At 43.4% G+C, this 21755-nt stretch overlaps 1 protein-coding gene across 3 annotated transcripts; it reads right to left on the reverse strand.

Moving 5' to 3' along the window:
- Positions 1-524: 524 nt before the first annotated feature.
- PLEKHB2 (pleckstrin homology domain containing B2) lies at positions 525-20007 on the reverse strand. Of its 3 annotated transcripts, none has more exons than XM_077349351.1 (9): positions 19849-20007; positions 16903-16964; positions 15080-15232; positions 12466-12568; positions 10896-10935; positions 7152-7208; positions 5689-5778; positions 5381-5477; positions 525-2541 (listed from the first exon to the last, which is right to left on the reverse strand). In XM_077349351.1, the coding sequence occupies exons 2-9, from the start codon at positions 16937-16939 to the stop codon at positions 2405-2407; spliced, it is 714 nt and encodes a 237-aa protein (XP_077205466.1). In that variant the 5' UTR covers positions 16940-16964; positions 19849-20007; the 3' UTR covers positions 525-2404. The 3 variants fall into 3 exon arrangements, with proteins under 3 accessions (XP_077205466.1, XP_077205467.1, XP_077205468.1); XM_077349352.1 differs by having other exon boundaries at positions 19839-19987; XM_077349353.1 differs by lacking the exon at positions 7152-7208 and having other exon boundaries at positions 19849-20006.
- Positions 20008-21755: the final 1748 nt, after the last annotated feature.

The raw sequence follows: 21755 nt of genomic DNA on the forward strand, positions 1-21755 counted from the left end.
GAATTCAATCAAACCAAGCACCTGCCTTTCATAGGGAGAACTGCTAGATATGGAACAGTTGGGATGATGGATAAAGTGCAAATGGCAGAATACGCAGGACAAATCTAATCAGCCTAAAGACCATTTGAAAGTTTGCCATGTTGTGTATTGGGTTTTTTAAAGGCTGATACACCATCATGGAGCTATCAGTAGCCCCCTGTGACTTATTTGCAAAATGTTGTTCAAATAATGTCACCCATATGCCCTCCTAGAATTAAGTGTGAGTTTAATTTATATTTACTGAAAAATTTGCACCCTGCTTTCTTGTGCTCAAGGTGGTTTCCATAATGATAACAGCAATCTACAAAAACATGTCTGTACAAAAAACTAAAGTATTAGACCACCAATATGATTGCATAATTAAAACGACCCCCCCAAAAGTGATTTTTGTATTCTCTACTCCCAAATAAAATCAGATAGAATCAGTCTGAATCGTGTGGACTTTTAATATGTAGCATATAATAAATTTTCAAGCTTACCAGCAGTTCCAACACTACATTTATTTTGTTTTTTCATGATCAAATACAATACACAGAAAGTAGGAATTTCTAGACAATTATACAGAATAGCATAGAAGACTCTTTTAAAAGATTACTCCTGACAAAGTGTAAATAAGAGCAGAAGGTAAGCCTCCCTCTATCACAGGGACACAGTGCAATCCTAAACAATAATGTGCACTTCTAAATCAACTGAAGCCACTGTGCTTAAGATTGCACTGCTAGTATCAGTGATTTGAAGTCTTCAGACACACTCACACAGGAATTAATGTTAGGGCCCCACTCTTATGAAGAACCTAAGATCTTCAGTTCAGATTTTCTTCAGTTCATAGTACTGTACATTTGTTCTAGACTGCTGAACAATCCATTTGTAAGAACAAACATCTCAGACTTTCACATTCAACTGATGTTGAATATTGCTAATTTCTCATCACTGCCAATACCCCCCAAGGCAAAATAGCAGTACTCGATTCACTCAAGAAAGGGCATCCATAACTTCTGGCAAGACTTATAATGATGTTCCCCCTAATTCACTGGGAACAAACTTAATTTTAACTGTTTGATGATGGATACCAGAATCTTCCTCATTTGCTGCTGAGAATGTTAGCCTAAGACACAACACAGGTATTTTGAAGACTCTTACCGACATCTTGGGTTTTAAAACAGGATATATACACAACGGGATACATACAAATTAAAATATCCCAAGAATAAAGCTTTGGCACCCTACTCCACTGAAGCTAATCATCATGCTCTAATAAGAGCTTGCTGCACACTGTTATGGAATTGTATATGAAGTGAAGAACCTCGGGAAGTAGAGTATGCAAGACCGGATATTACCAGTACAGCTTTTCAATGACTGAGAACAGGTGATGTTGTACTATACAAAAAATAAATAATTGTCTTGTTTTGCAACTGCAGATGAAATGTGAGAAGTTAACTCCTGCTCTACAAGTACAGGGCTCCAAAACATCTACACCCAGGGATTAAAAAAAATGCTTTGGACATTTTAAAGCCCAGTATGACTATAGACCTTTAATTATATATTTATTTATTAACACTGGAGCAAGCTGCTAGTAGATTCTACAGCCCTAGAAAAGAAGCCCACAAGTCAGAAGAATCCCAAACATCGATACACAAAGAACTAAACTGATTTTTAGTAACAAATTATTTACATTGTGACAAACCTGACTTCTTTCCTTTTCCAAACAAGGCTGCTATTATTTTTGCAGAAACACTAAGAAGCAAACATATCATTTAGCCTTTGGGAAAAGTTTGCACAGTAGAGAAATATATGCTGTGGAATATGCAATTTTTATCAACTCAACCAGCTACAGAAATGTAAGAGCTTTTAGAATACTGAAAACATCAAACAAATCCTATGGAGTGTCTACTGAACCACCATCTCTGCTCAAGAAGCAGTAAAACAGTATCTAATTTAAATAACCTGGAGTCTCAAATATAGCACATCTCCCTATTATCATTCTGCCCTATTTTGCAGTTAGTGTTCCAAGCCTGAAGCCAACATGATTTTAACCAGATGGTTAATTTTGAACTATAAAAATCAGTCAAATGTTGCCATTTATCCTTCATTAGTAATCCTTCATTGTTATTACTACTATTAATCAATGTATAGAATCACAAACTCATCTGGCCATGAACTGTTGCACAAACCGCATTTCAACTGAAATATGATCCTGGGGCAGTTAAGACTTTGTTAACTACAGTCCCAGTGAGTCACTAGCAAAAGTTGTACTCCAACTTATTAAAAATCTGTAGATTAAACAGGAGTACTTTGAAAATATATATAATTATTGCACACGGAATAAATAAAAGGTTTTGGATCTTCCTCACTTTCTAAAGGAAACCTAGAATACCCAGAACAATGAGCCCAAGGCCATTCCAGTTGCTGCTCCAGCAAGCATGCCCAGGGCAAGGTCTCCGTCACTTTCCCGGTACCGTTCTTGAATGATGATTTGGTTTACAGGAGTCTGGCTGTAAGAACCTGGAAAGAAGGCAGTTGGGGAGTATAAATAATTTTTACCAATATCTGGGAGGAAAAAACCTCTGTTCCTTTCTACTCTTGCTAAAAGTCTAACTCTCTCACTCACACACACACACACACAGAACCACATAAAGGCCTTCAATTTTAAAAGGGAAATTAGTATATCAAAGACTACATCTCTGAAGAAGTTTGAAGAATGCGAGCAACTCCATTCTCTTGCTTTCACCAAACAGCTCCGCAAAGAGTTGGGGTGGGGAGAGAAAGAAGAGAAGAATCACTGTACAGGCTGGATAGAAAACTTCCAAATGTACTGAGGATGCTGCATCTACTATTCTGCTACCAGCAAATATCCTACAACCAGCAGAGGTCAGGGAGTACTTTAGACCAAGAACTCTCCAAGAAGGCTTTAATTACAATAAGTAGCTTCAAACAGATTGCTTCCCAGCTAATCTGAGCTACTGGTATTTAAAATCCTGAGTATTTTTGCTATCACTTATGTGATATAATGCACAGACCACAGTTAAGAGACATCCGTACAGTATAGTTATAGAAAGGTATAGAATGGTTTTAAATCCATTGTCTTTGTGACTACTTTGAACATGTTATTGGATCCTATTGCCTAAGAAATATTTAAATACAACCAGTGTCACAGTGTGCAACTGCTTAATGATGTCCCCGTAACAAGGCATATTTTGCTGCAAGCTCAAATTACAAAGTTGTAAAGGGGAGGGGAGAAGAAGATGGGGTGGATGAAAACCCAAGAGCTTTAGACGCTTGAACACCAAGTGGAAAGCAACTGTCATCTGGCATTTCTGGGCTGTGATGGAACCTAGAGGACACTAGTCCTGAAAGTAATGGTGCTTGGTGTAGAGGGCTCAGACCACAGCAGTAAGGATGAAACTTATCACTCCCTGGTTCAGAATATGTATTTGTCTAGCACACAATACTTGCATATATTAGAAGTCATATGGGATCTCCCTGAAAAGTTCTAAAATTAGCTCACAATGAGAAAAAGTAGAATAATCTTCTGTTCTGCTCTGTTTTAGTTTTTGTGGAAACTTGTACCTCTAAGGCCTATTATGCACAGCCGCTGAAACGGTGGCATGGAGAACGAGGAGGAGGAAGAAGCGAAGCAAACCGATTATGCACGGGATGGAACACAACGGCGGCAAAACCCAGAGTATCCGATTATGCACGTGGATACTCTGGAGCCGCTTCTGGTTGCACCCTGGTCCCGGGAAGCTCCACTTTCTTCCGCATCTCGCTAGCGTGGCTTTTTCGGCGGCATACGTTGATTCTGCACCCGGTTGCTGCCTGCAGCGTGCATAATTGGTGATTTTAGCCGCCGCCATTCCACCCCGAATGCAGACTTTCCACTCCGTGCATAATTGGCCTATGAGAGCTAAACAAGCATCCCCAAAGGGTTCTAAGGATCTACAAGATGGTGGCAGGCAAGCCTAGAGATGTATTGGGGTACATCCTCTGACCAAACACTGGAAACGTTCTCATCCCTCCCCCTGTGTAGTTAATATAAATGTTTTATTATTTTCCTCCTATTCTCCTATACAGTTTTATTGCCTTAGCCTGTTAAGCTGAGCCCAAAACAAGAAGGTTGCTCCTAAGGTTCATTTAGAACAGCAGTTCTCAACCTTCCCATCGCCACAATCCTCGCCATGGCAACAGTGACCCAAAGGGGGTCATAGGGTTGCGTGCTCTGGTGCACTGGCAATCATGGAAGGCCAAGGATCCTTTATAAAGTATAAAGATTTACTAACTTCTACAGGAAAATTAAAAAGCTGGGATGTACTTAACAAAGAATGAAAAAACATTAGATGGTTCAAATATTTGCAAATAACGAGATGTAAGGCAGAATTTCAAAACCAGACAATCCCCACAACCGATTTTACTCAGTTGGAAAATATTTTATTTCAAGCCAAACTACATTTGAAAGAACAAATGCATAAATGTTTGTTAAAATATGAGACAAAGATCAAACAGGTCAAAAAGTGTATGCTTAAATGGATGCAAAATTTAAATCTTAAATGTTTCATTAGATGAATGGGAGCAACTTTTTGGGGGAAATATAAAGTGTACCAAATGTCAATTATTGAGAAAAAACTGGTATAAAATGTTTTACAGATGGTATATAATACCAAACGTAATTAGCAGGATATCTAAAGAGTATGATGATAAATGTTGGAGATGTCAGGAAAAGGTTGATTCCTTTTATCATACGGGGTGGAATTGTAAGAAAATTTAAAAATTTTGGATAAAAATCCACAGTGTTTTAGAAAAAATGATGAATATTAATTTCCCCATGTACCCTGATTATATGTCTTCCATAATGCCAAATAACATTCCCTAAAAAGCAGCAAGAACTGTAAGGTATTGGAAAAAACAGGAGATACCCTAAGATACCCTTAAAAGACTGGTTAGACAACCTTGGTTAGACAACAATGCAGAATGGCCAAGTTGACAAGTTTAGTTAATAGAAGACCCTTAGAAGAATTTCAAGAACAGTGGCAGTTCTATATAGACAAGTAATTCATGTGTATTAGTTAAAGAAAACAATAGAATTTTGAATCTTGGTATTCATCTAGCGTATTATGATATCTTTTCCTTTTCTATTCTTTTTATACATTAAAATCAATAAACATGAAAAAAAGTTGAGGCTAGGGATTTACGAGGAAGGGCCTCATGGGTGTTATGACAACTGTGACAGTTTGTATGTTTTTTCCCTGCCCTGATCACTGTGAAGTGAGAAAAGGAAACGCCTCTTCTAAAACATGAAGGTTTAAATACACAAATTATGTCATAAAAAATAGATACCAAAAGTTACCTTGGTAAGGGACAGCATATGTCTGTCCATTGGAAGTAAAGATGACTGGAGTCCCTGGAGCTGGGTATGCACCAGTGTATTGTGAATAGGTGTAAACCTGATGAAATTGCAAAGAGTGAACATGTAACCAAACACATTGAAACTGCAAACCTAGTTTAAATTGCTCTTGCAATATGCAGGGCTGTGATGCATGCTGAAAGATACAAGGCAACCCCTTTATTACACCTAAGATAAGAATTACACAGGTAACACTACAAACTGACAAGAGCCATATGGTTTAAATTTGTTCTGTCTTCCATTTTACCTACCTCAGATGATGGTGTGGCATAAGCTGTGTATGGAGGGGGAGCTGAAGAGATTGTAGAGTCATCACACGTCCCCTCAGAACCAATATAGGCCTAAGGAGGTTAACACATACATATACATTAAAACACACACAAAGAGAAAAGTACAACAAAACAAAATCCAGTGGAACCTTTAAGACCAACAAAGATTTATTCAAGGCGTGAGCTTTCAAGTGCAAGCACTCTTCCTCAGACTAAAAGAAAAGTAGTTATTCCCTCTCACAGTGGATCAGGTTTGTTTTGGTTCTAACCTTTAAGGCCATATACAGCCTGTATATCTAGGGGACTGTCTCTCCCAGTATGCCCCCCAGAAGGATGCTAAGATTGTCAAAACACCAACATATTGATGGTCCCCAGTCTGAAAGAAGTGTGTCTGGTCTCAACCAGGGCCAGGGCCTTTTTGGCCATGGCCCCAACCTGTTGGAACAAGCTGGGCCCTTGACAGAATTACCTAAGTTCCACAGGGCCTACAGGGCAGCGCTCTTCCACCAGGGATTTGGGTTGGCTGAGGCCAGAACAAGCTACTAGCCAGCACAGGCAATAAAAAACTATGGATCTCCCTCTAATAACCTCCAAGATAAGAAATTAGGAACCTTTTTATTAGAAACATTTTAAATTCCATATTTCCTTCAAGGAGTTCAGAGTGACATCCATGTTTTTCTCCTCCATATATAAACTAGGAGGGCACAAATAAAACACAACTGTGCAACTGGGGAAGAAGATGCCACAATACCAAAAAGTTAGATCAAAACAAACAAAACCAAAGAGAAAGCCCAGATCAATCAGCTGTTGATGCTTCCCTCTGACCCAAGGAGCCTTCCGCTGACTCTTGCACCGTTAAGAAAACACCTTTAAGGTGTTTTTAAATTCCTGGCTTCCAAACATTCAATTTTCTTCTCCCCATACTCCTCAACAAACTCTACTCTCGTCAGTCACATTCAATAATTATTTTTTGTACTTCAGGCACAATTTTGGTTGCGTCACAATAATACTTTTCTGTCATACAATGAAATCCAAGTCCAGTAGCATCTTAGAGACTAACAGAATTAACCAGGGTATAAACTTCCATGAGTCACAGCTCAGTTTGTTAGATCTGAAGTGTTTTTGTCACATTACTGCTCTTCGGGGTCCCATACCCAGATGGCTTCACAAGTTTGGCTGGCAACCATTCAGTGCTTTTCCCAGAGCAGCAAAAACAGCATGACTGGGCTGTACCAGCTTTCTGTCCCAGATTTATAGTTTCAAGAAAAACAGCTAGAATAATTCTACTAATAGTACAATCAAAAAGCTCTGTGGCACAAAACATCTACAATACTGGCTCAGGGACATTCTAGTCCTACCTCACGTTCTTTGGAAACAGGAGACAATATGATGGGAAGAGGCACGCACATGTACATACATGTCTAAGTAGGAGCAAATGCTATTACCTTTTTGCTTATTTGGGAGCAACTGCTGTTTTCCCCAGATTTATCAGGTGGGTGGGACTTGTAGAAAATGAAGACAATTATAATTTTATTTTCCATGAATATGATAATTAATACAATCCTAAATGCTGAGTTATGCATTTTATGCTGCTGAAGCAGCAAAATGGGGTTAGGTTTGACAGGAAAGTGAGTATTACATAAACAATAAAAACGTTGTTATCCAGCACTCCTGGGAAATGGGGGTTGACAGTTAATCAAATGCACTGGATATCCCAGCTTATTGCTCTGCCCTTTCCCCCTTTGCCAAGGATATTGCAGCAGCCAAACCCAAACCCATTGATGATGCCATGACAACAGCTTCTATTCCGGACCAGACACTTCCCTTGCTCCCTATGCAGCAAGTAGATAAGCTGGCCAGAAGCCCTCTGGAAGGACTGGTTCCTAAAAGATAAAGGCAAGCTGAAGGGGTTTGTCCTGTTTTGTCACATTACAGCCTGGAACTAAGTTGGGTGGGGGGAGGGGTACACTATTTGATTCTCACAACATGCCTACTACTTTGAAGGTACAAAATATTTTTTTTATTCTGACACAAAGTACTCAACAAAAAAAACCCCCTCAGAAGTCATGACTGTGCATAAATTTCAGCAAAGACAGGACAATTGGTCAGGACCGAAAGAAAGGTGGGTGGCACTGAATACAGGGCAATTCTTGGGGAAAGCCATTTCAGTCTGCCAGACTGGGATGAAGGTTCACATTCCTAAACATACAGCTAAAGCTACACTAGAATGGATTACAGGGAAGAATCGTAATGTCCTGAAATGCCCTAAAAGCCCAGACCTCAATCCAACTGAGAATCTGTGTCATGACTTGAGCAGTGCAGTGTACCAACACTACCAATCTAACTTGAAGGAGTAGTTTTGTCTTGAGGGATGGGTGAAAATCCCAGTGGGTAGATGTGCTAAGTGGATATAGGCATACCCCAAGAAAATTGCAGCTGTAATTGCGGCAATACTATACAAATTATTGACTTTGGAGGACGAATACTTATGCACAGTCATGATTTCAGTTTTTCTTGTGGGAATCAAATGGAACTAACCCCCCCCCCCACCCGCCCCAATCCAACTTAGTTCCAGGTTGTAATGTGACAAAATAGGACAAACACTGGGGGGAGGGGGGGATCCTTGTGCAAGCCATGGAACCCAAGGATGAGGTCACCTGGCAGAATCAGCTGTCCAAAGACCAGCAAAGCATCAAACTGGGCAGCTGCAGAAGTGGGAGTGAGGCACACGCAGTCCCACAGGTGGTGGGCTTATGGGGCTGAGAGGGATGAGCTTGACCTCTGGGCAATGTCCATTAACAGAGCTTTCGGAATAATCAAGTGCTGGATAACAAATAGCCTTTTTCTGAATTTGTACGCCTCTCTCCAAAACAAAACACCCTTTTCTTTTTTCCCCATAGATTCAACATTTCCAGATGTTTCATATCTCTAATTACAGCATGAATTTACAAGCTTGGGATGAAGGGAGCCATTAGGAAAATCTCACTCTAGCATAATGCCTGTTCTTTGGGGCTAAATAAGTAGGCGCCTGGTGTCCTAGTGGTACAGAACTGTTCTCCTGACTGCTGAAAAAGAGCAGGAAGCTGCACATAGACCTAATCCCTCCTCAAGTTTTCTTTTTCTCTCAACTGTCACCCCGTTGCCCTCAATATTCCATACACACAGGGCAATTAATCTGCTCAGGGCTTGGTGAATGGGAGGTGGGGCTCTTTTTTCTTTCTTTTAAAATAATCAAACCGATAATATCCCATGTTATCCCCTCAATGATATCCATGGGGCCATAAAGCCTATTGGAAGGAATTATAATACCATCACATTCAAGCGTAATCAAGAAACAGAGTCCAAGCCCACATAAATAAGAGCCAACTCAAATTTCAGAATAACAGACTACTGCTAGAGAGGCAGATGTACAGTACACTAAAACTCCCAGGTGATCCCTGCAGTATAAACATATACACCTGCCCATCATAATGATGGACATTTCAGGACAAGGTAGCAAAGAATTTTGCCATCATTCTAGTGCCAGAATTTTAGACTTTAGTTATATAAATACAATTTTCGAAAGTGTAGTTTTATAAAACACACACAGCAAACAGTTGCAATGGAGAGAGTTAATGTCTATGTGCTATACCGTTCTGATGTTCTGCTTGCAGAAATTGGTCTTTTCTCAATTTCCTCTTCTAACAGAATTTCAAAAGCCATCCCCCAACCCAAACACACACACACACACACAAGGGTTGGGGAACTCTAAAAAGAAACTCATGGAATGAAGCACTGCCATGTCTCCTCCAGCAGTGGGTTGGATAATATCCCAGTGATTTTGAGCTTCTCGGCAACACACAGTTCTTGTGGGGGAAAAAGAGAAAGGGACCTCAAAATAGCAGGTCTATTTAAAATTCCCTTACTTTCAGCAGATGTAGAAGCATGCATAATTAATGGTGCTGCAAAGAGAGGTATTTTCGAGAAGCCCCCCTTGGTGCCATTCCTGTCACTCCCACACGGAAAAGGAGCGGAAGAGGGCAGCCCCAGACTTTACCCACTGCCAGTTGCAAAAAAAAAATATTTGCTCTGAAAAACCATCCTGAGTTTTTTCTTCTACTTTTCTTTGCCTTTGTGCAGGGAACGAAACTGCTTTTATTTATTAAAAAGTGTGGCTTATGAAGACTCCTGCTATATGACTCTGCCAAGTTCTATTTTTTGTCCTCTTTTCCTACTCCCATCACAGGCAGGTTACCACTCTTTTACAAAAGATGATGCTATCCTATTACACTGGTCAGCCAACTTGCTCTGTGGTTTCCATGCACAAAAGCTGCAGACTCTGGAACTTTCCACCACAAGGTAACAAAGAGGTAGGGGTACATTCACAAGGACAGGCTAAGCATGGATAGTGCGTTCCTGAACCCATTTCTGAATCTTAGAGGAGATTTTTATCTGAAAAACTGAAAAAAAAATCCTGGTAACTCTTCATGGGGCAGATAACCTTCCAAATCATCCCCCCTTTTGGCATTTAGGCTGTCCCTTCTATTAAAGGTAAAGGTAAAGGTATCCCCTGTGCAAGCACCGAGTCATGTCTGACCCTTGGGGTGACGCCCTCTAGCGTTTTCATGGCAGACTCAATACGGGGTGGTTTGCCAGTGCCTTCCCCAGTCATTACCGTTTACCCCCCAGCAAGCTGGGTACTCATTTTACCGACCTCGGAAGGATGGAAGGCTGAGTCAACCTTGAGCCGGCTGCTGGGATTGAACTCCCAACCTCATGGGCAAAGCTTTCAGGCGGCTGCCTTACCACTCTGCGCCACAAGAGGCTCTTCCCTTCTATTAAGATGAGCAATAAGTGCTACTAAGTGCTGTTAGAACCATCAGAATCTTCCAGTGTGCCAGCATTAACTCCACTTGAGCTGACAGATGTCATAGATGCCCATTCTTATGGCCTGTCAGCACTGGGATGGACGATATCAACCTTAGCACCAATCCCAGCTCTTCATCACTAGCTCAGCTTTTCATCCCAGTAGGCATAACACATATCTGCCAGCCGGCCCTGGTCAGGCATAACCTCCTGCGCTGTTTTTGAAAGATTTCTCTCCTGGAGCCAACCTCCTTCCATGGGGTAAAAGCACTAGCCACAAAGAGCAAGGGAAGTGAGGAGTCTACCGGCATACTTTGCTTGTCACTATGAACAAAATTACTTACCCCACTTGTTCTAGAATCTTGGAGAGCAATTTTCCAAGCCCTAAAAGGAATAAATGCAGCAAAGGTAAGAAGAAGGGGAAAGGCGTTAAAAGCCACTCAAAAGTGTTTTTGAATTTACACAGCTAAATTGTAAATGACAAATCACACTGATACCTCTAGGAAATACAAGCCCAGAAAATGGTCTCGGGCAGGGGTAGTCAACCTGTGGTCCTCCAGATGTCCATGGACTACAATGGGAATTATAGTCCATGGACATCTGGAGGACCACAGGTTGACTATCCCTGGTCTAGGGGAGAAAGAGAGCCGGTTTGGTGTAGTGGTTAGGAGTGCAGACTTCTAATCTGGCATGCCAGGTTCGATTCTGCGCTCCCCCACATGCAACCAGCTGGGTGACCTTGGGCTCGCCATGGCACTGATAAAACTATTCTGACCGAGCAGTGATATCAGGGCTCTCTCAGCCTCACCCACCTCACAGGGTGTCTGTTGTGGGGAGAGGAATGGGAAGGCGACTGTAAGCCGCTTTGAGCCTCCTTCGGGTAGGGAAAAGCGGCATATAAGAACCAACTCTTCTTCTTCTTCTTCTTCTACATACTTTGCACATGCATAAAGTCCCATAGCACCACCAGTAAAAAAAAAATCGGTTCGCTATGAAGCCCCTTTCTGTGCCTGAGATTCTAGAGAAGCACTGCCAATCTGAGTAGATATATTCCATCTTACTATCAAGGTGCAGCAACAGAATCCTGAAGAGCAGTGGTCCCCAACTTTTCTGAGGCTGGGGACCGGCAGGCCATTGGGCCGCGCCCGCGCAGACCGCGCCCGCAGACCGCGCCCCCGCGGGCCATGCCCACGCATCGGGCCGCACCCGCACGGACCACGCCCGTGCATCGGGCTGCACCCGTGGGCCGTGCCCGCACGGGCCACACCCGCGCATCGGGCCGCGCCCGCACGGGCCACGGCCGCACCAGCGGGCCGCGCCCGCACGGACCACGCCCGCGCATCGGGCTGCACCCGCGGGCCGTGCCCGCATGGGCCACGCCCGCGCAGCGGGCCGCGCCCGCACTGGGCCACGCCCGCACAGCGGGCCACGCCCGCGCAGCGGGCCACGCCCGCGCAGCGGGCCGCACCCCACAGGCCGCGCTTGCACGGGCCATGCCCGCGCCCGCGGGCCGCGCCCACACGGCCCGGCCCTGATTCCCTCTCCCCGCCCTCCCGCAGTAAGAAGCTTCCCGGGCCGCAAGCTTGCGGCCTGGGAAGTTTTTTACTGCGGGGGGGGGGCGGGGAGAGGGAGAGGGAGCCGCGGCCCGGCGCCATGGCCTTCGCGGCCCGGCACCGGGCCGTGGCCCGCAGGTTGGGGACCACTGCTGAAGAGTCATCATAAACCCTCAATGCCTCAATAGTTTAAGTTTAACACTGTAATTTAAATGTGCACATTACAATCCCACATATTATACACAGAGATCTACATGCCTATAAGCCAGGGTCTGCTGAAGGAGTTACTACTTAAAAGAGAAGCTCTTGTATTTGCAACAGTGGCTATAACAAAACAGGAGCTGGAATCTTGGAAACTTACAAGCAATCATCAGCACTTTCCGCACACAGGCTGAGCACCTTCCCATCACGGCACATGATCTGTAGCAAGCAATCTTTAGACTTGCCCTCAGGAGGCTGCAGCCCTGGGAAAAATAAGAGGCATACAGAGATGCTTTAATTTTTGCAGAGAATCTAATTGTTCAATTGTGCACCCCTATTCAGAATTATTCTCATCCAAGCCCACTAATTTCAAGGGGCTTTGGCAGAGTCTGCACTTACTTTGTTTATTCCATTGTCAATCCTGTTGAATTCAGATCGCTTTGAACTCGGGTCTTCCTCTTCCCCCCCCCTCCCCATTGAAACAGGAAAGTGTTCTGCACGTGGTTAGGGTAGTTCAGAAGGGGGGGGGAGCCAAGCCTCTTTCTTTATTTCTTGAAGGGGGGGGGGAGGAGCCAAGCAGGGAGCCTCTTTCTCTTCTTGGAGGGGAGGGGGAGAAGATCGAAAAAGGCAGAGAAGGGAGAAAAATTCCAGGACCGACAGAAGTTGAGAGAAATTAGAATCCTTCTTGCTGCAGAAGGAAATTTTAAATCGCCCCAAATCCAAACGGAAATCGCATTCTGTGTAGAGGGCAGGGACTGAATCAATCTGGGTTGGAATAAAAACTCCGTACAGTTTACACCTTGGACTGGGGTAGCTCTGTTCAGGGTTGCACAGTTAACTCATGTAAAGTCAGATTATCAGAAGAGGCATGACACAGAGAAAAGGGAGTGAGCCCATCAGCCAGCAGCTAAAGCAGTGTCCTGTAAATGGCAAAGGGAGCTGACATAATGCATTCTCCAGGCATTTCACCAGTTCACTGAACATATGGAGGTTTTCCTGAGCCCCATTCCAAACTGAGCCTTAAATAGTTCCTTTTACAGCACATACCTTTTTGTGGGCAAAAGGGAATGGCCCATTGCTGTGCTGGAGCAGAATACCACAAGGGTTTTCCAGAGTACATAATGATAGCTGCAGACTAAAGAGTTTTATATTTTTGCTCTCCACTGATCAAAAAGCAGGACAGAAAGTAGTCACAATGGCCAGACAACAGTTCAACTCTGTTCAAACTCAAGGGACTTACATGGAAGAGGGAAGCAGAAACAAGCCTTAGAGGCTGTCCCCACAAAATAAAATAACCTGAGCTGCAAATCACTTAATAAGCAGTTACTATTATACCTGTCCACATCTTTTGGTGACAAATTTTGAGACCTTCCATCTGAAGAAAGGATGCATTCACAACTGATTGAGGCAATTCTTGCTTGCCCGTAACAGCCAGCTGTCTTACAAGCCTGCATTAGCCACCAGGTCACAGTTGGCAACATGCAGTAAAGCTTTTCTGCATGCCCAACTGAGCCCCACTGAAGAGAAATACTGCATTCCCCAATATTCCAAGAACTTTATGTTGGCTTTGCATCTGGTTCTCTTCATAAAGCAAAATACCTGCTTTTCCATGCTAACCCACAATAGAAAGCACAGTTAGTGGACTCTTCATAGGCAAGAAAAGCTATGGGTGCAATGTTCTATTCTTGACAAGTTAAATCATCTGACCTAAAAGTAACATGAACAGAATTGTTTTTATTTTATTTTAGGGAATAAGAATTTCAAAAAGGACTTCCAGATCACATTATCTGATAACTGTGCAATAGACACAGCTTAAAAACATCCTCTTTTCCAGAAGATTGCAAAGATGGATTCTAATAAGTTTTTTCATATCCAATTAATTGTGAATGGGATATTTTATAAATAAAGCTATACTTTGGGAGGCTGTTTCCATAGGCTAGCCAAATTTAGCTAATCAAATTTCATCCCTCCAGTTAAGCCCAGACAGTCCTCTGGCCAAAACAGACTCAATATCTGCACAACATACATTAAATTAGAATGACTTATTTCCTCTCATTTCTCTCCCCTCCCCACCCAACCTGGTTAATTAGATCTTTAAGAGGAGGCAAGAGGAATTCTAATTAGCTCTGGAAAACAAAGTGGAACAATGCTATATAGCAGTGGTCCTCAACCTTTTTATCACCGGGGACCAGTCAACGCTTGACAATTTTACTGAGGCCTGGTGGGGGGGGGAGTAGTCTTTTGCTGAGGGACGTCGCCGCCGCCTGAGCCCCTGCTCCACTTGCTTTCCTGCTGGCGCCCCTGACTTCCCACCACCCACTGGGGGGCACTACCAGCAGCATCTGTGCAGTGCCAAACCGAGAGGGAGCCCCAGCCATGGCGGCCGCTGGACAGCACCAAAGATGAGCTGGCGACAGAGTGTCAGGGCAGCTCCTGAGGTAGCAGCCGAGGAGGAGGACGAGGAGCTGCGGCCCGGTACCAATTGATCCACGGACCGGTCCCGGTCCCTGGACCGATCCCAGTCCCCGGACCAGGGGTTGGGACCACTGCTATATAGGACTGCCCTGTAACCACTATAGACTTACCCTGAGAGTTGTGGAAAGCTGGAGAGTGCCTTGTGTAGCTTACTTTTTTGGGAAACTATCATGGCCAGTTGCTTTCATTCTCTGGTGTGTATTATGCCAGAAAGCTAAGCAGTGATTTTTAGATAGAAGCAACAGCTGCTTGCTTGTGAAGAAGAATTTTAAAAACCCTATAAATAATGCAATATTCACCTTTGCATTCATTTCCCACTCTGATATTGATGCAGTCAACTTTCATGTGGATTCTGTCTTCAAGTCCATGCCGATGGTGATCATCATAAAACAGTAAGTGACCATGAGACCATATATCAAACCAATTCTTCTTCCAGCGCCGTAATATAGTACCTGAAGGAATGAAGAAAACTTTTTTGGCAATCACTGACAGGAAAATAGTTTCCATCTAGCATGAGGTTCAAAACTCCTTTCAAGCTTGGGATGTGATCTGTTAAAATTTCAGGGGTTGATACTTCAAACAGAAGAAGAAGAAGAAGAAGAGTTGGTTCTTATATGCCGCTTTTCCCTACCCGAAGGAGGCTCAAAGCGGCTTACAGTCGCCTTCCCATTCCTCTCCCCACAACAGACACCCTGTGGGGTAGGTGAGGCTGAGAGAGCCCTGATATCACTGCCCGGTCAGAACAGTTTTATCAGTGCCGTGGCGAGCCCAAGGTCACCCAGCTGGTTGCATGTGGGGGAGCGCAGAATCGAACCCGGCATGCCAGATTAGAAGTCCGCACTCCTAACCACTACACCAAACTGAGAAATGTAGTTCTCACCACGAAACACAAGGATAATTTGTGAAATAAAAGCAATAGAATTCCAAATTCTTAAAAACATTAAATTTCACAAACATTGACCACTCATTTTGTATTGATACTTCTTGATGTGCTCAGTAAGCCAGAGGACCATGTTGACTTAAATAGAGTACTCTGTGTTCAAGTCACAAGAGCACTTTGGTCAGGGTCCCTGTCCCCAAAGATGGGATACTGGCCTCAACCAGGTGGAATGCTCTGTGAGACCTCAGTCAGTTCCACAGGGCCTGTAAGACAGAGCTACTATATCAGGTTGGAACCATACCACTTAATGACATCACACTGGTTGGCTCCCCCCCCTCCAAGGAAAAACTTATGGGGTCCACTGGAGTACCAAGGGTGTTCCATCAACATGAAGAACGAAACCATCCTTAATTCTCAACCAATTAGTGTATATCTTGGGGAAGTTCTAAAATGTTTTTATGTAATAGTGTTTTTAATGTTACTTGACTGTATTTTATCAACTAATGTTACCTACCCTGAACCCTACAGGAAGGATGGGTTATAAGAACAGGTTATAAGGGATGGGTTATAAGAATATTTCTGTTGGCTGCAGAGGAGAGGACACACAGTAATGGGTTTATTAAACTACAAGTACAACAATATAGGCTAGATATCAGGAAAACAAATTTTCACAGTCAGAGTAGTTCAGCAGTGGAATAGGCTGCCTAAGGAGGTGGTGAGCTCCCCCTCACTGGCAGTCTTCAAGCAAAGGTTGGATACACACTTTTTTTTGGATGCTTTAGGATGCTTTGGGCTGATCCTGCGTTGAGCAGGGGGTTGGACTAGATGGCCTGTATGGCCCCTTCCAACTCTATGATTCTATGAATAGGATTCATTTATTTATAACAAGAAAGATTTCCTGAACACTGTATGTAGCATTTTTATTATCTCTAATGATCTGTCAGACAGAAAAGGATTACTTCTGAACAACGTATCTAGATGGAGAGATCTCAGTTGTCAATTTTACATCAAAAATACCACCCCTAAGGATTTTAGCATAGTCAATAATATTCTGCAAGAAACAATCCAAATGAGAATTTAGTGTATGTTATGTTTTCTTATCCACACACAAAGAACCAAACTGCATGTTACACTAGAGACCCATGACTGGATCTTGATATAGAGTTATTTTTAAAGAAATGTAACCATGCAATCAGCAAAAATAGCGAGGGGAAAGGAAAGCAGTCAGAATCCATTACTCACTTTGCCGGAGCAGCCAACCACTTTTCATCAATGCCATAACCCAACTCTAGAAATAAGAGATTCTGCAATAAAGCACAATAGCAGTGTTACAAAAAGGACATCTCCAGGTGTGCTGTTTCTCAGCATATGAGAGGCTTCCTACTACTGCCAGTTAGGTCAGGCTTTCTCAACCAGGGTTCCGTGAAATCTTGGGGTTCCTGTAAGGGTTTTGCTGACTGCGTGGGAATTAATTAAAGTTTTAATTAAAAATAAAATAAAAATATAATGGGTGATATGATCATATATGGTGATACCAGCTCCCATGCATGGTAGCAACTGGAATCGAGAGAGGTAACTACTCTCATTTAAATTTAACCGGGGGGAGGGTCTGTGACAGAGTGGCATTGGCCTGATCCAGCCCTGCTTCTCATAGACTTTATCTTCTTTAAACAACTGATAAGCCAATTATCCAGACATGACATTCAGCATTTATATCTAATAAGGTTTTTTCCCCCCCTTATTACAAAGATCTAAGCCCAAGAGGATTCTTCTGAACACAACGCCACATCTATTCCCAATGGGTCACCTTTTGCCTTTTGGGAGGTGTGCCAAACAACCTACAAAGGGTCTTAGGAATTCCTCAAGGATAAATTTAGGTAGCAGAATAAGAGTATTAGTGAGCATCTTCTATGTGTCAGCCACCTTTACAAAGAAATTATAAAATAAATTTAAAAACTAATGATGTATTTGTGATCTGTGATTTGTTTTTCAACTGAATAAAGTCGCTTTCAGCTATTCTGGTAAGAATCTCACAGCACCACAGTTTGCCCAAGCACTGGAGTTACTACTTCCACTCATGGCTAGTGAAACAGCCTAAAATTTGCAAGCTGGCAATAATGTGTAAATTGTTTGATAGAAGGCTAATCTTATCTCTGCATACTCAGAAGTAAATTCCCCTCTGTTCAATGAGGCTTGCAAGAGTGCACAGGATTGCAGCCTCAATAAGTAAAACCAGCAGGGGGACAGGATTGCATTCTGCTGGTAAATACTGATCAAGCCCGTCAATGATAGCAAGAGGAGTATGTCAGTGGAGCAGAGACCACACATGTGGAATTAATTTTTAAGAATCAAGTTCCAGCAAACACTGTGGTACAAGAGAAAGAGTTGAACATATGAAGCTGTACTAAGCCACACAACATCATAATCTTGAGCCGGAGTCTTTTCCAGGCCTGCTATAAGAAATTCTTTTAACTGGATATGGTGGGGATTGAATTTGGGCCCTTCTGTACAGAAAACATGAGTTTTCGCACTCAGCTGTTTAACCATCTTGCAAACTCCCAGTTTTAAACACAGTTCACAAGTTTTTAAATGGTAGAAGAAGTAGTATCTTCTGAATAAAAAAAAGGGGGGGAAATTTTGGCTGAACTTCTGGAAATGGACCATACGAGAACAGTCTCCTGAAACCACTTTATAGACAAGACATGAGCACACAGCAGACCCTACAATCCATATCCTTGAAGGGGAAATGACACAATTCAAAGTAAATAGGCCACAAATTCCTTCCAACTACACTGCCTGGCATAATCAGGTTGCATCTTCTTCCAAACCATAAATAGCAGGTAATTTTTCACCATTACCAACCAGCTTGAACGCTAAACCACTATTTTCAGTCATACTAGCAACAGAGCTATTAAGCTTGTTCTCCTATGCATACTTCAGAACCACTCTAACACACTGTGGTCCAACTCCAAGACATGCAGTTTAACACTTGTCGTCACTGGAGTAAAACCATGGGCAGTAACATTATTACTATTTTAAAGTGAAATAAAGAAACAGTAGTTTGACTAAACTGTACCAGTAGGGCTGCTGGTCTTTTGTTTTCCTAACAAGTCTGATGCATCATTGACAAATGCATAAACCAGCAGAAATCCCTCAAGTGAATTCCTCTCCATGACTACATTTCTGCTCCTCACACAGCTGATACAGACCCATCAGAGATCTTGAATTACATTCCACCGTCATTTTGGAATCCATTTACCTTAGATCAAGGGTAGCTCTCCAGACGTCCATGGACTACAATTACAGCGAACCCCTGCCAGCTTGCTAACTTAAAAATGCATTATTTTATGAGCCTTCTCTCCCCCCAAAGTTCTTGAAAGGGGATTCATTCACTTCACACTACCCCTTTTCCTGAGGTTAAGCAATTGCTTGGCATTTCTCATCAGCATCTTAGCAAAATATGGGTCTCCCTATCTCTCTTAACTAGTTTAATGTAACCAGTGATTGGTCTCCGCATTTTTCTTGACTTCATCCTGCACAGCCTGTACTTCACACTGGGATCAAAGGAATTTCTGATTCCCCAAAAACGTGGTTTACGGACAGGGAGGGGCTACCGAAGGCTTAACTCTCCATTAACCTCTTCTCCTCCGCAATTGCGAAGGGAAATGAAAACTGCGAATGGGAAGGCAGGGATTCGAAGTCCCTGCTACAGTGTGGGGATGCCATCATCCGGGTAAGACCAGGCGATCCACTGGAATCGACGCTCATCTCCCGACTACGGAGACCCGTTCCCCTGGATAAGATGGATCTTTGGGAGGGTGGACTCTGTAGCATTGCATCCCCAGGCTCCATTCCCAGATCTCGAGGAGTTTCCCAGCCTGGATCCGGCAGTTCTTACCCCCATCCCCCGCTGGTGGCCGGAAGAGACCTGGCAACCGTAGCCCTGGGGATTACGGCACACGACGGCCTGATCTCTCTGGATTTGACCCTCGAGCCAAGCTGCAAGCAGCGGGCAGTTGCCTTCCCCCCTTCAGCCAGGCTCTCCCGCCTCGATAGGCTGTAAGCCTTCGGCTTGCAACTGACCTGGAAACTAGAGGCGACTCTAACTCGGACAGCCACCCACCTTCCCGCCAGCCACTTTCCGCACAAAGGAAAATGCGGAGGAAGAAACTCCCTACCTGCGCCTACCTGTTGCACTGCGCAGAACCCGCCCCGAAGCCAGCAGACCTTTCTCTTGCCTTTCGCCTCGTTAGTTGCGAGAGGACAAAAATCATACAATCCACTCTCCCAGGTCTCCGACGTCACCTCTGTCCTATGATCACTTGCGTCAGTCAGTGCAACTGCGCATGCTCGCGAGGCTTGATGGGAAATGTAGTTTTTTGAAAGCAGAAGTTTGCACGGATAAGAATTCAAATATATCTTTGGTGATAGGGCTACCAGCTTCCAAATGGGGCCTGAAGATCTCCCGGAATTTCAGCTGAAGGAAGTGACTACTATAGATTCCAGCCTCTCCACTTCAGCTTGCTCCTCAGGCAGACAGCTCCAGCAATCAAAGAGAGTTAAATCAATGGGCACTCATTTGAAATTGTATTTCAGTGTATTAGAGATTGTTCCCGGGACCCATCTGGGAAGCTGAATCCCTTATCCTAGCACAGGACGCTAACTGGAAGAATTTCTCTACCTCAGTGACATAAGTAATGGCCTGTGATGCAGTCCCCAATGGATCCCCCTATAGGCTATTCAAGCCTCACTGTACACTGAGGCTGCTCTGACCTATGCCAAGAGGAACTGAAGGCTCACATGTATTAAGGATGTTCAGTTATATGTTCTCTGGTTCCTGCCCTAGTGAATTCACCCCACTTGCTTGACTCTCCTAAACTCTTCCTAGCCAAATTTTTGTGTGGTACTACTAGGGCTGTCTTTGCCAAGTGAGCTATGGAGGCAGGTAGATGTTTTGGTCAAAATGGCCCTGTTTATTCACCTGTAGAAAGGGATACTGAACTCATTACTGCAAACCTTCCAAGAGTGTTCAGGCCAGGATTCCTACCGATCTTGCCAGTCCTCTGTACAGTGAAGTCTACTTTGGTAACCTTTGTTCCTTCAGGTGTTGTGTTTGGCATGTGGGTAGGGGCAGATTGACATGAGGGAGCCATGGTAACACTGCTGTACATTGGTTGGCTGTATCCATGGATTAGAAAAAGTTGTACAACCATATTGATTCAAGAACAAGATCTATGTAATACCCTATGTTCAGACTAATCAAGTAGACACAAAACATTGTACAAGCTTTTGAGCTCATCATAACCCTTCATCATGTTAAATGTTACAACATTTTTCATTGTGTTAAGGCAGGCTTTCTCAACCAGGGTAGGAGTTAATTTTAAAAATATTCTTTTAATTGTTTAACATTTATTGGGTGATATGGTCATATTAATCTGCCCCCTTCCAAATGATGGGCCTGGAGGGGTTGGGAAGGGGAGACACTGGGTAGGTATGTACACAGCTATGCTTCCCATCCATATTCTGTATGATTGTGCCACTTTCGGGGTTTCTTGAAGGCTGAAGAATGTTTTAGGGGTTTCTCAAGAAGAAATCGAGAAAGGCTATGTTAAGGTCTGATCTTGCATGTATCCTCTGAGGAATGTAAGCAGATAATTGGCTTAAATTTACTGCTGAAACAGTGTCACCTTCCAGCACATTCTCAGGGAAACTGGCTTTAGGCATTTCGTCTAATCTTTGTTCTATCATAAAATTAAAGAAAGCAACTCAAATCCATCTAAAATGTCAAGCAAGAAACTCAGTTCCCTTAATGGCTGAAAGCAATAGGAGAGCAACCCCTAGAGAGCTCATGTAAGAGAGACTGGTCTCTTCTGATGCAACTGAGAAACAGAGAGAAGGAGTCTTTTAAAAGGCAAAAGGAATCTGGGGGCAGAATCTCAGGCTGGACAAAATCCCTGGGAATCAATCTGCTGCTGCTGGGTACCCAGAGAGAAGTGGGGACAGGAAGAAGAGCAGCACTGTTGGGGTCTAGTGGCAGAGTCCCAGGCTGAGTAACAAGGGAGTCAACAGGATGCCACTCTGTGATTGGTGAGCTG

Source organism: Paroedura picta, chromosome 8, assembly GCF_049243985.1.
Source record: "Paroedura picta isolate Pp20150507F chromosome 8, Ppicta_v3.0, whole genome shotgun sequence".
NCBI lineage: Eukaryota > Metazoa > Chordata > Lepidosauria > Squamata > Gekkonidae > Paroedura > Paroedura picta.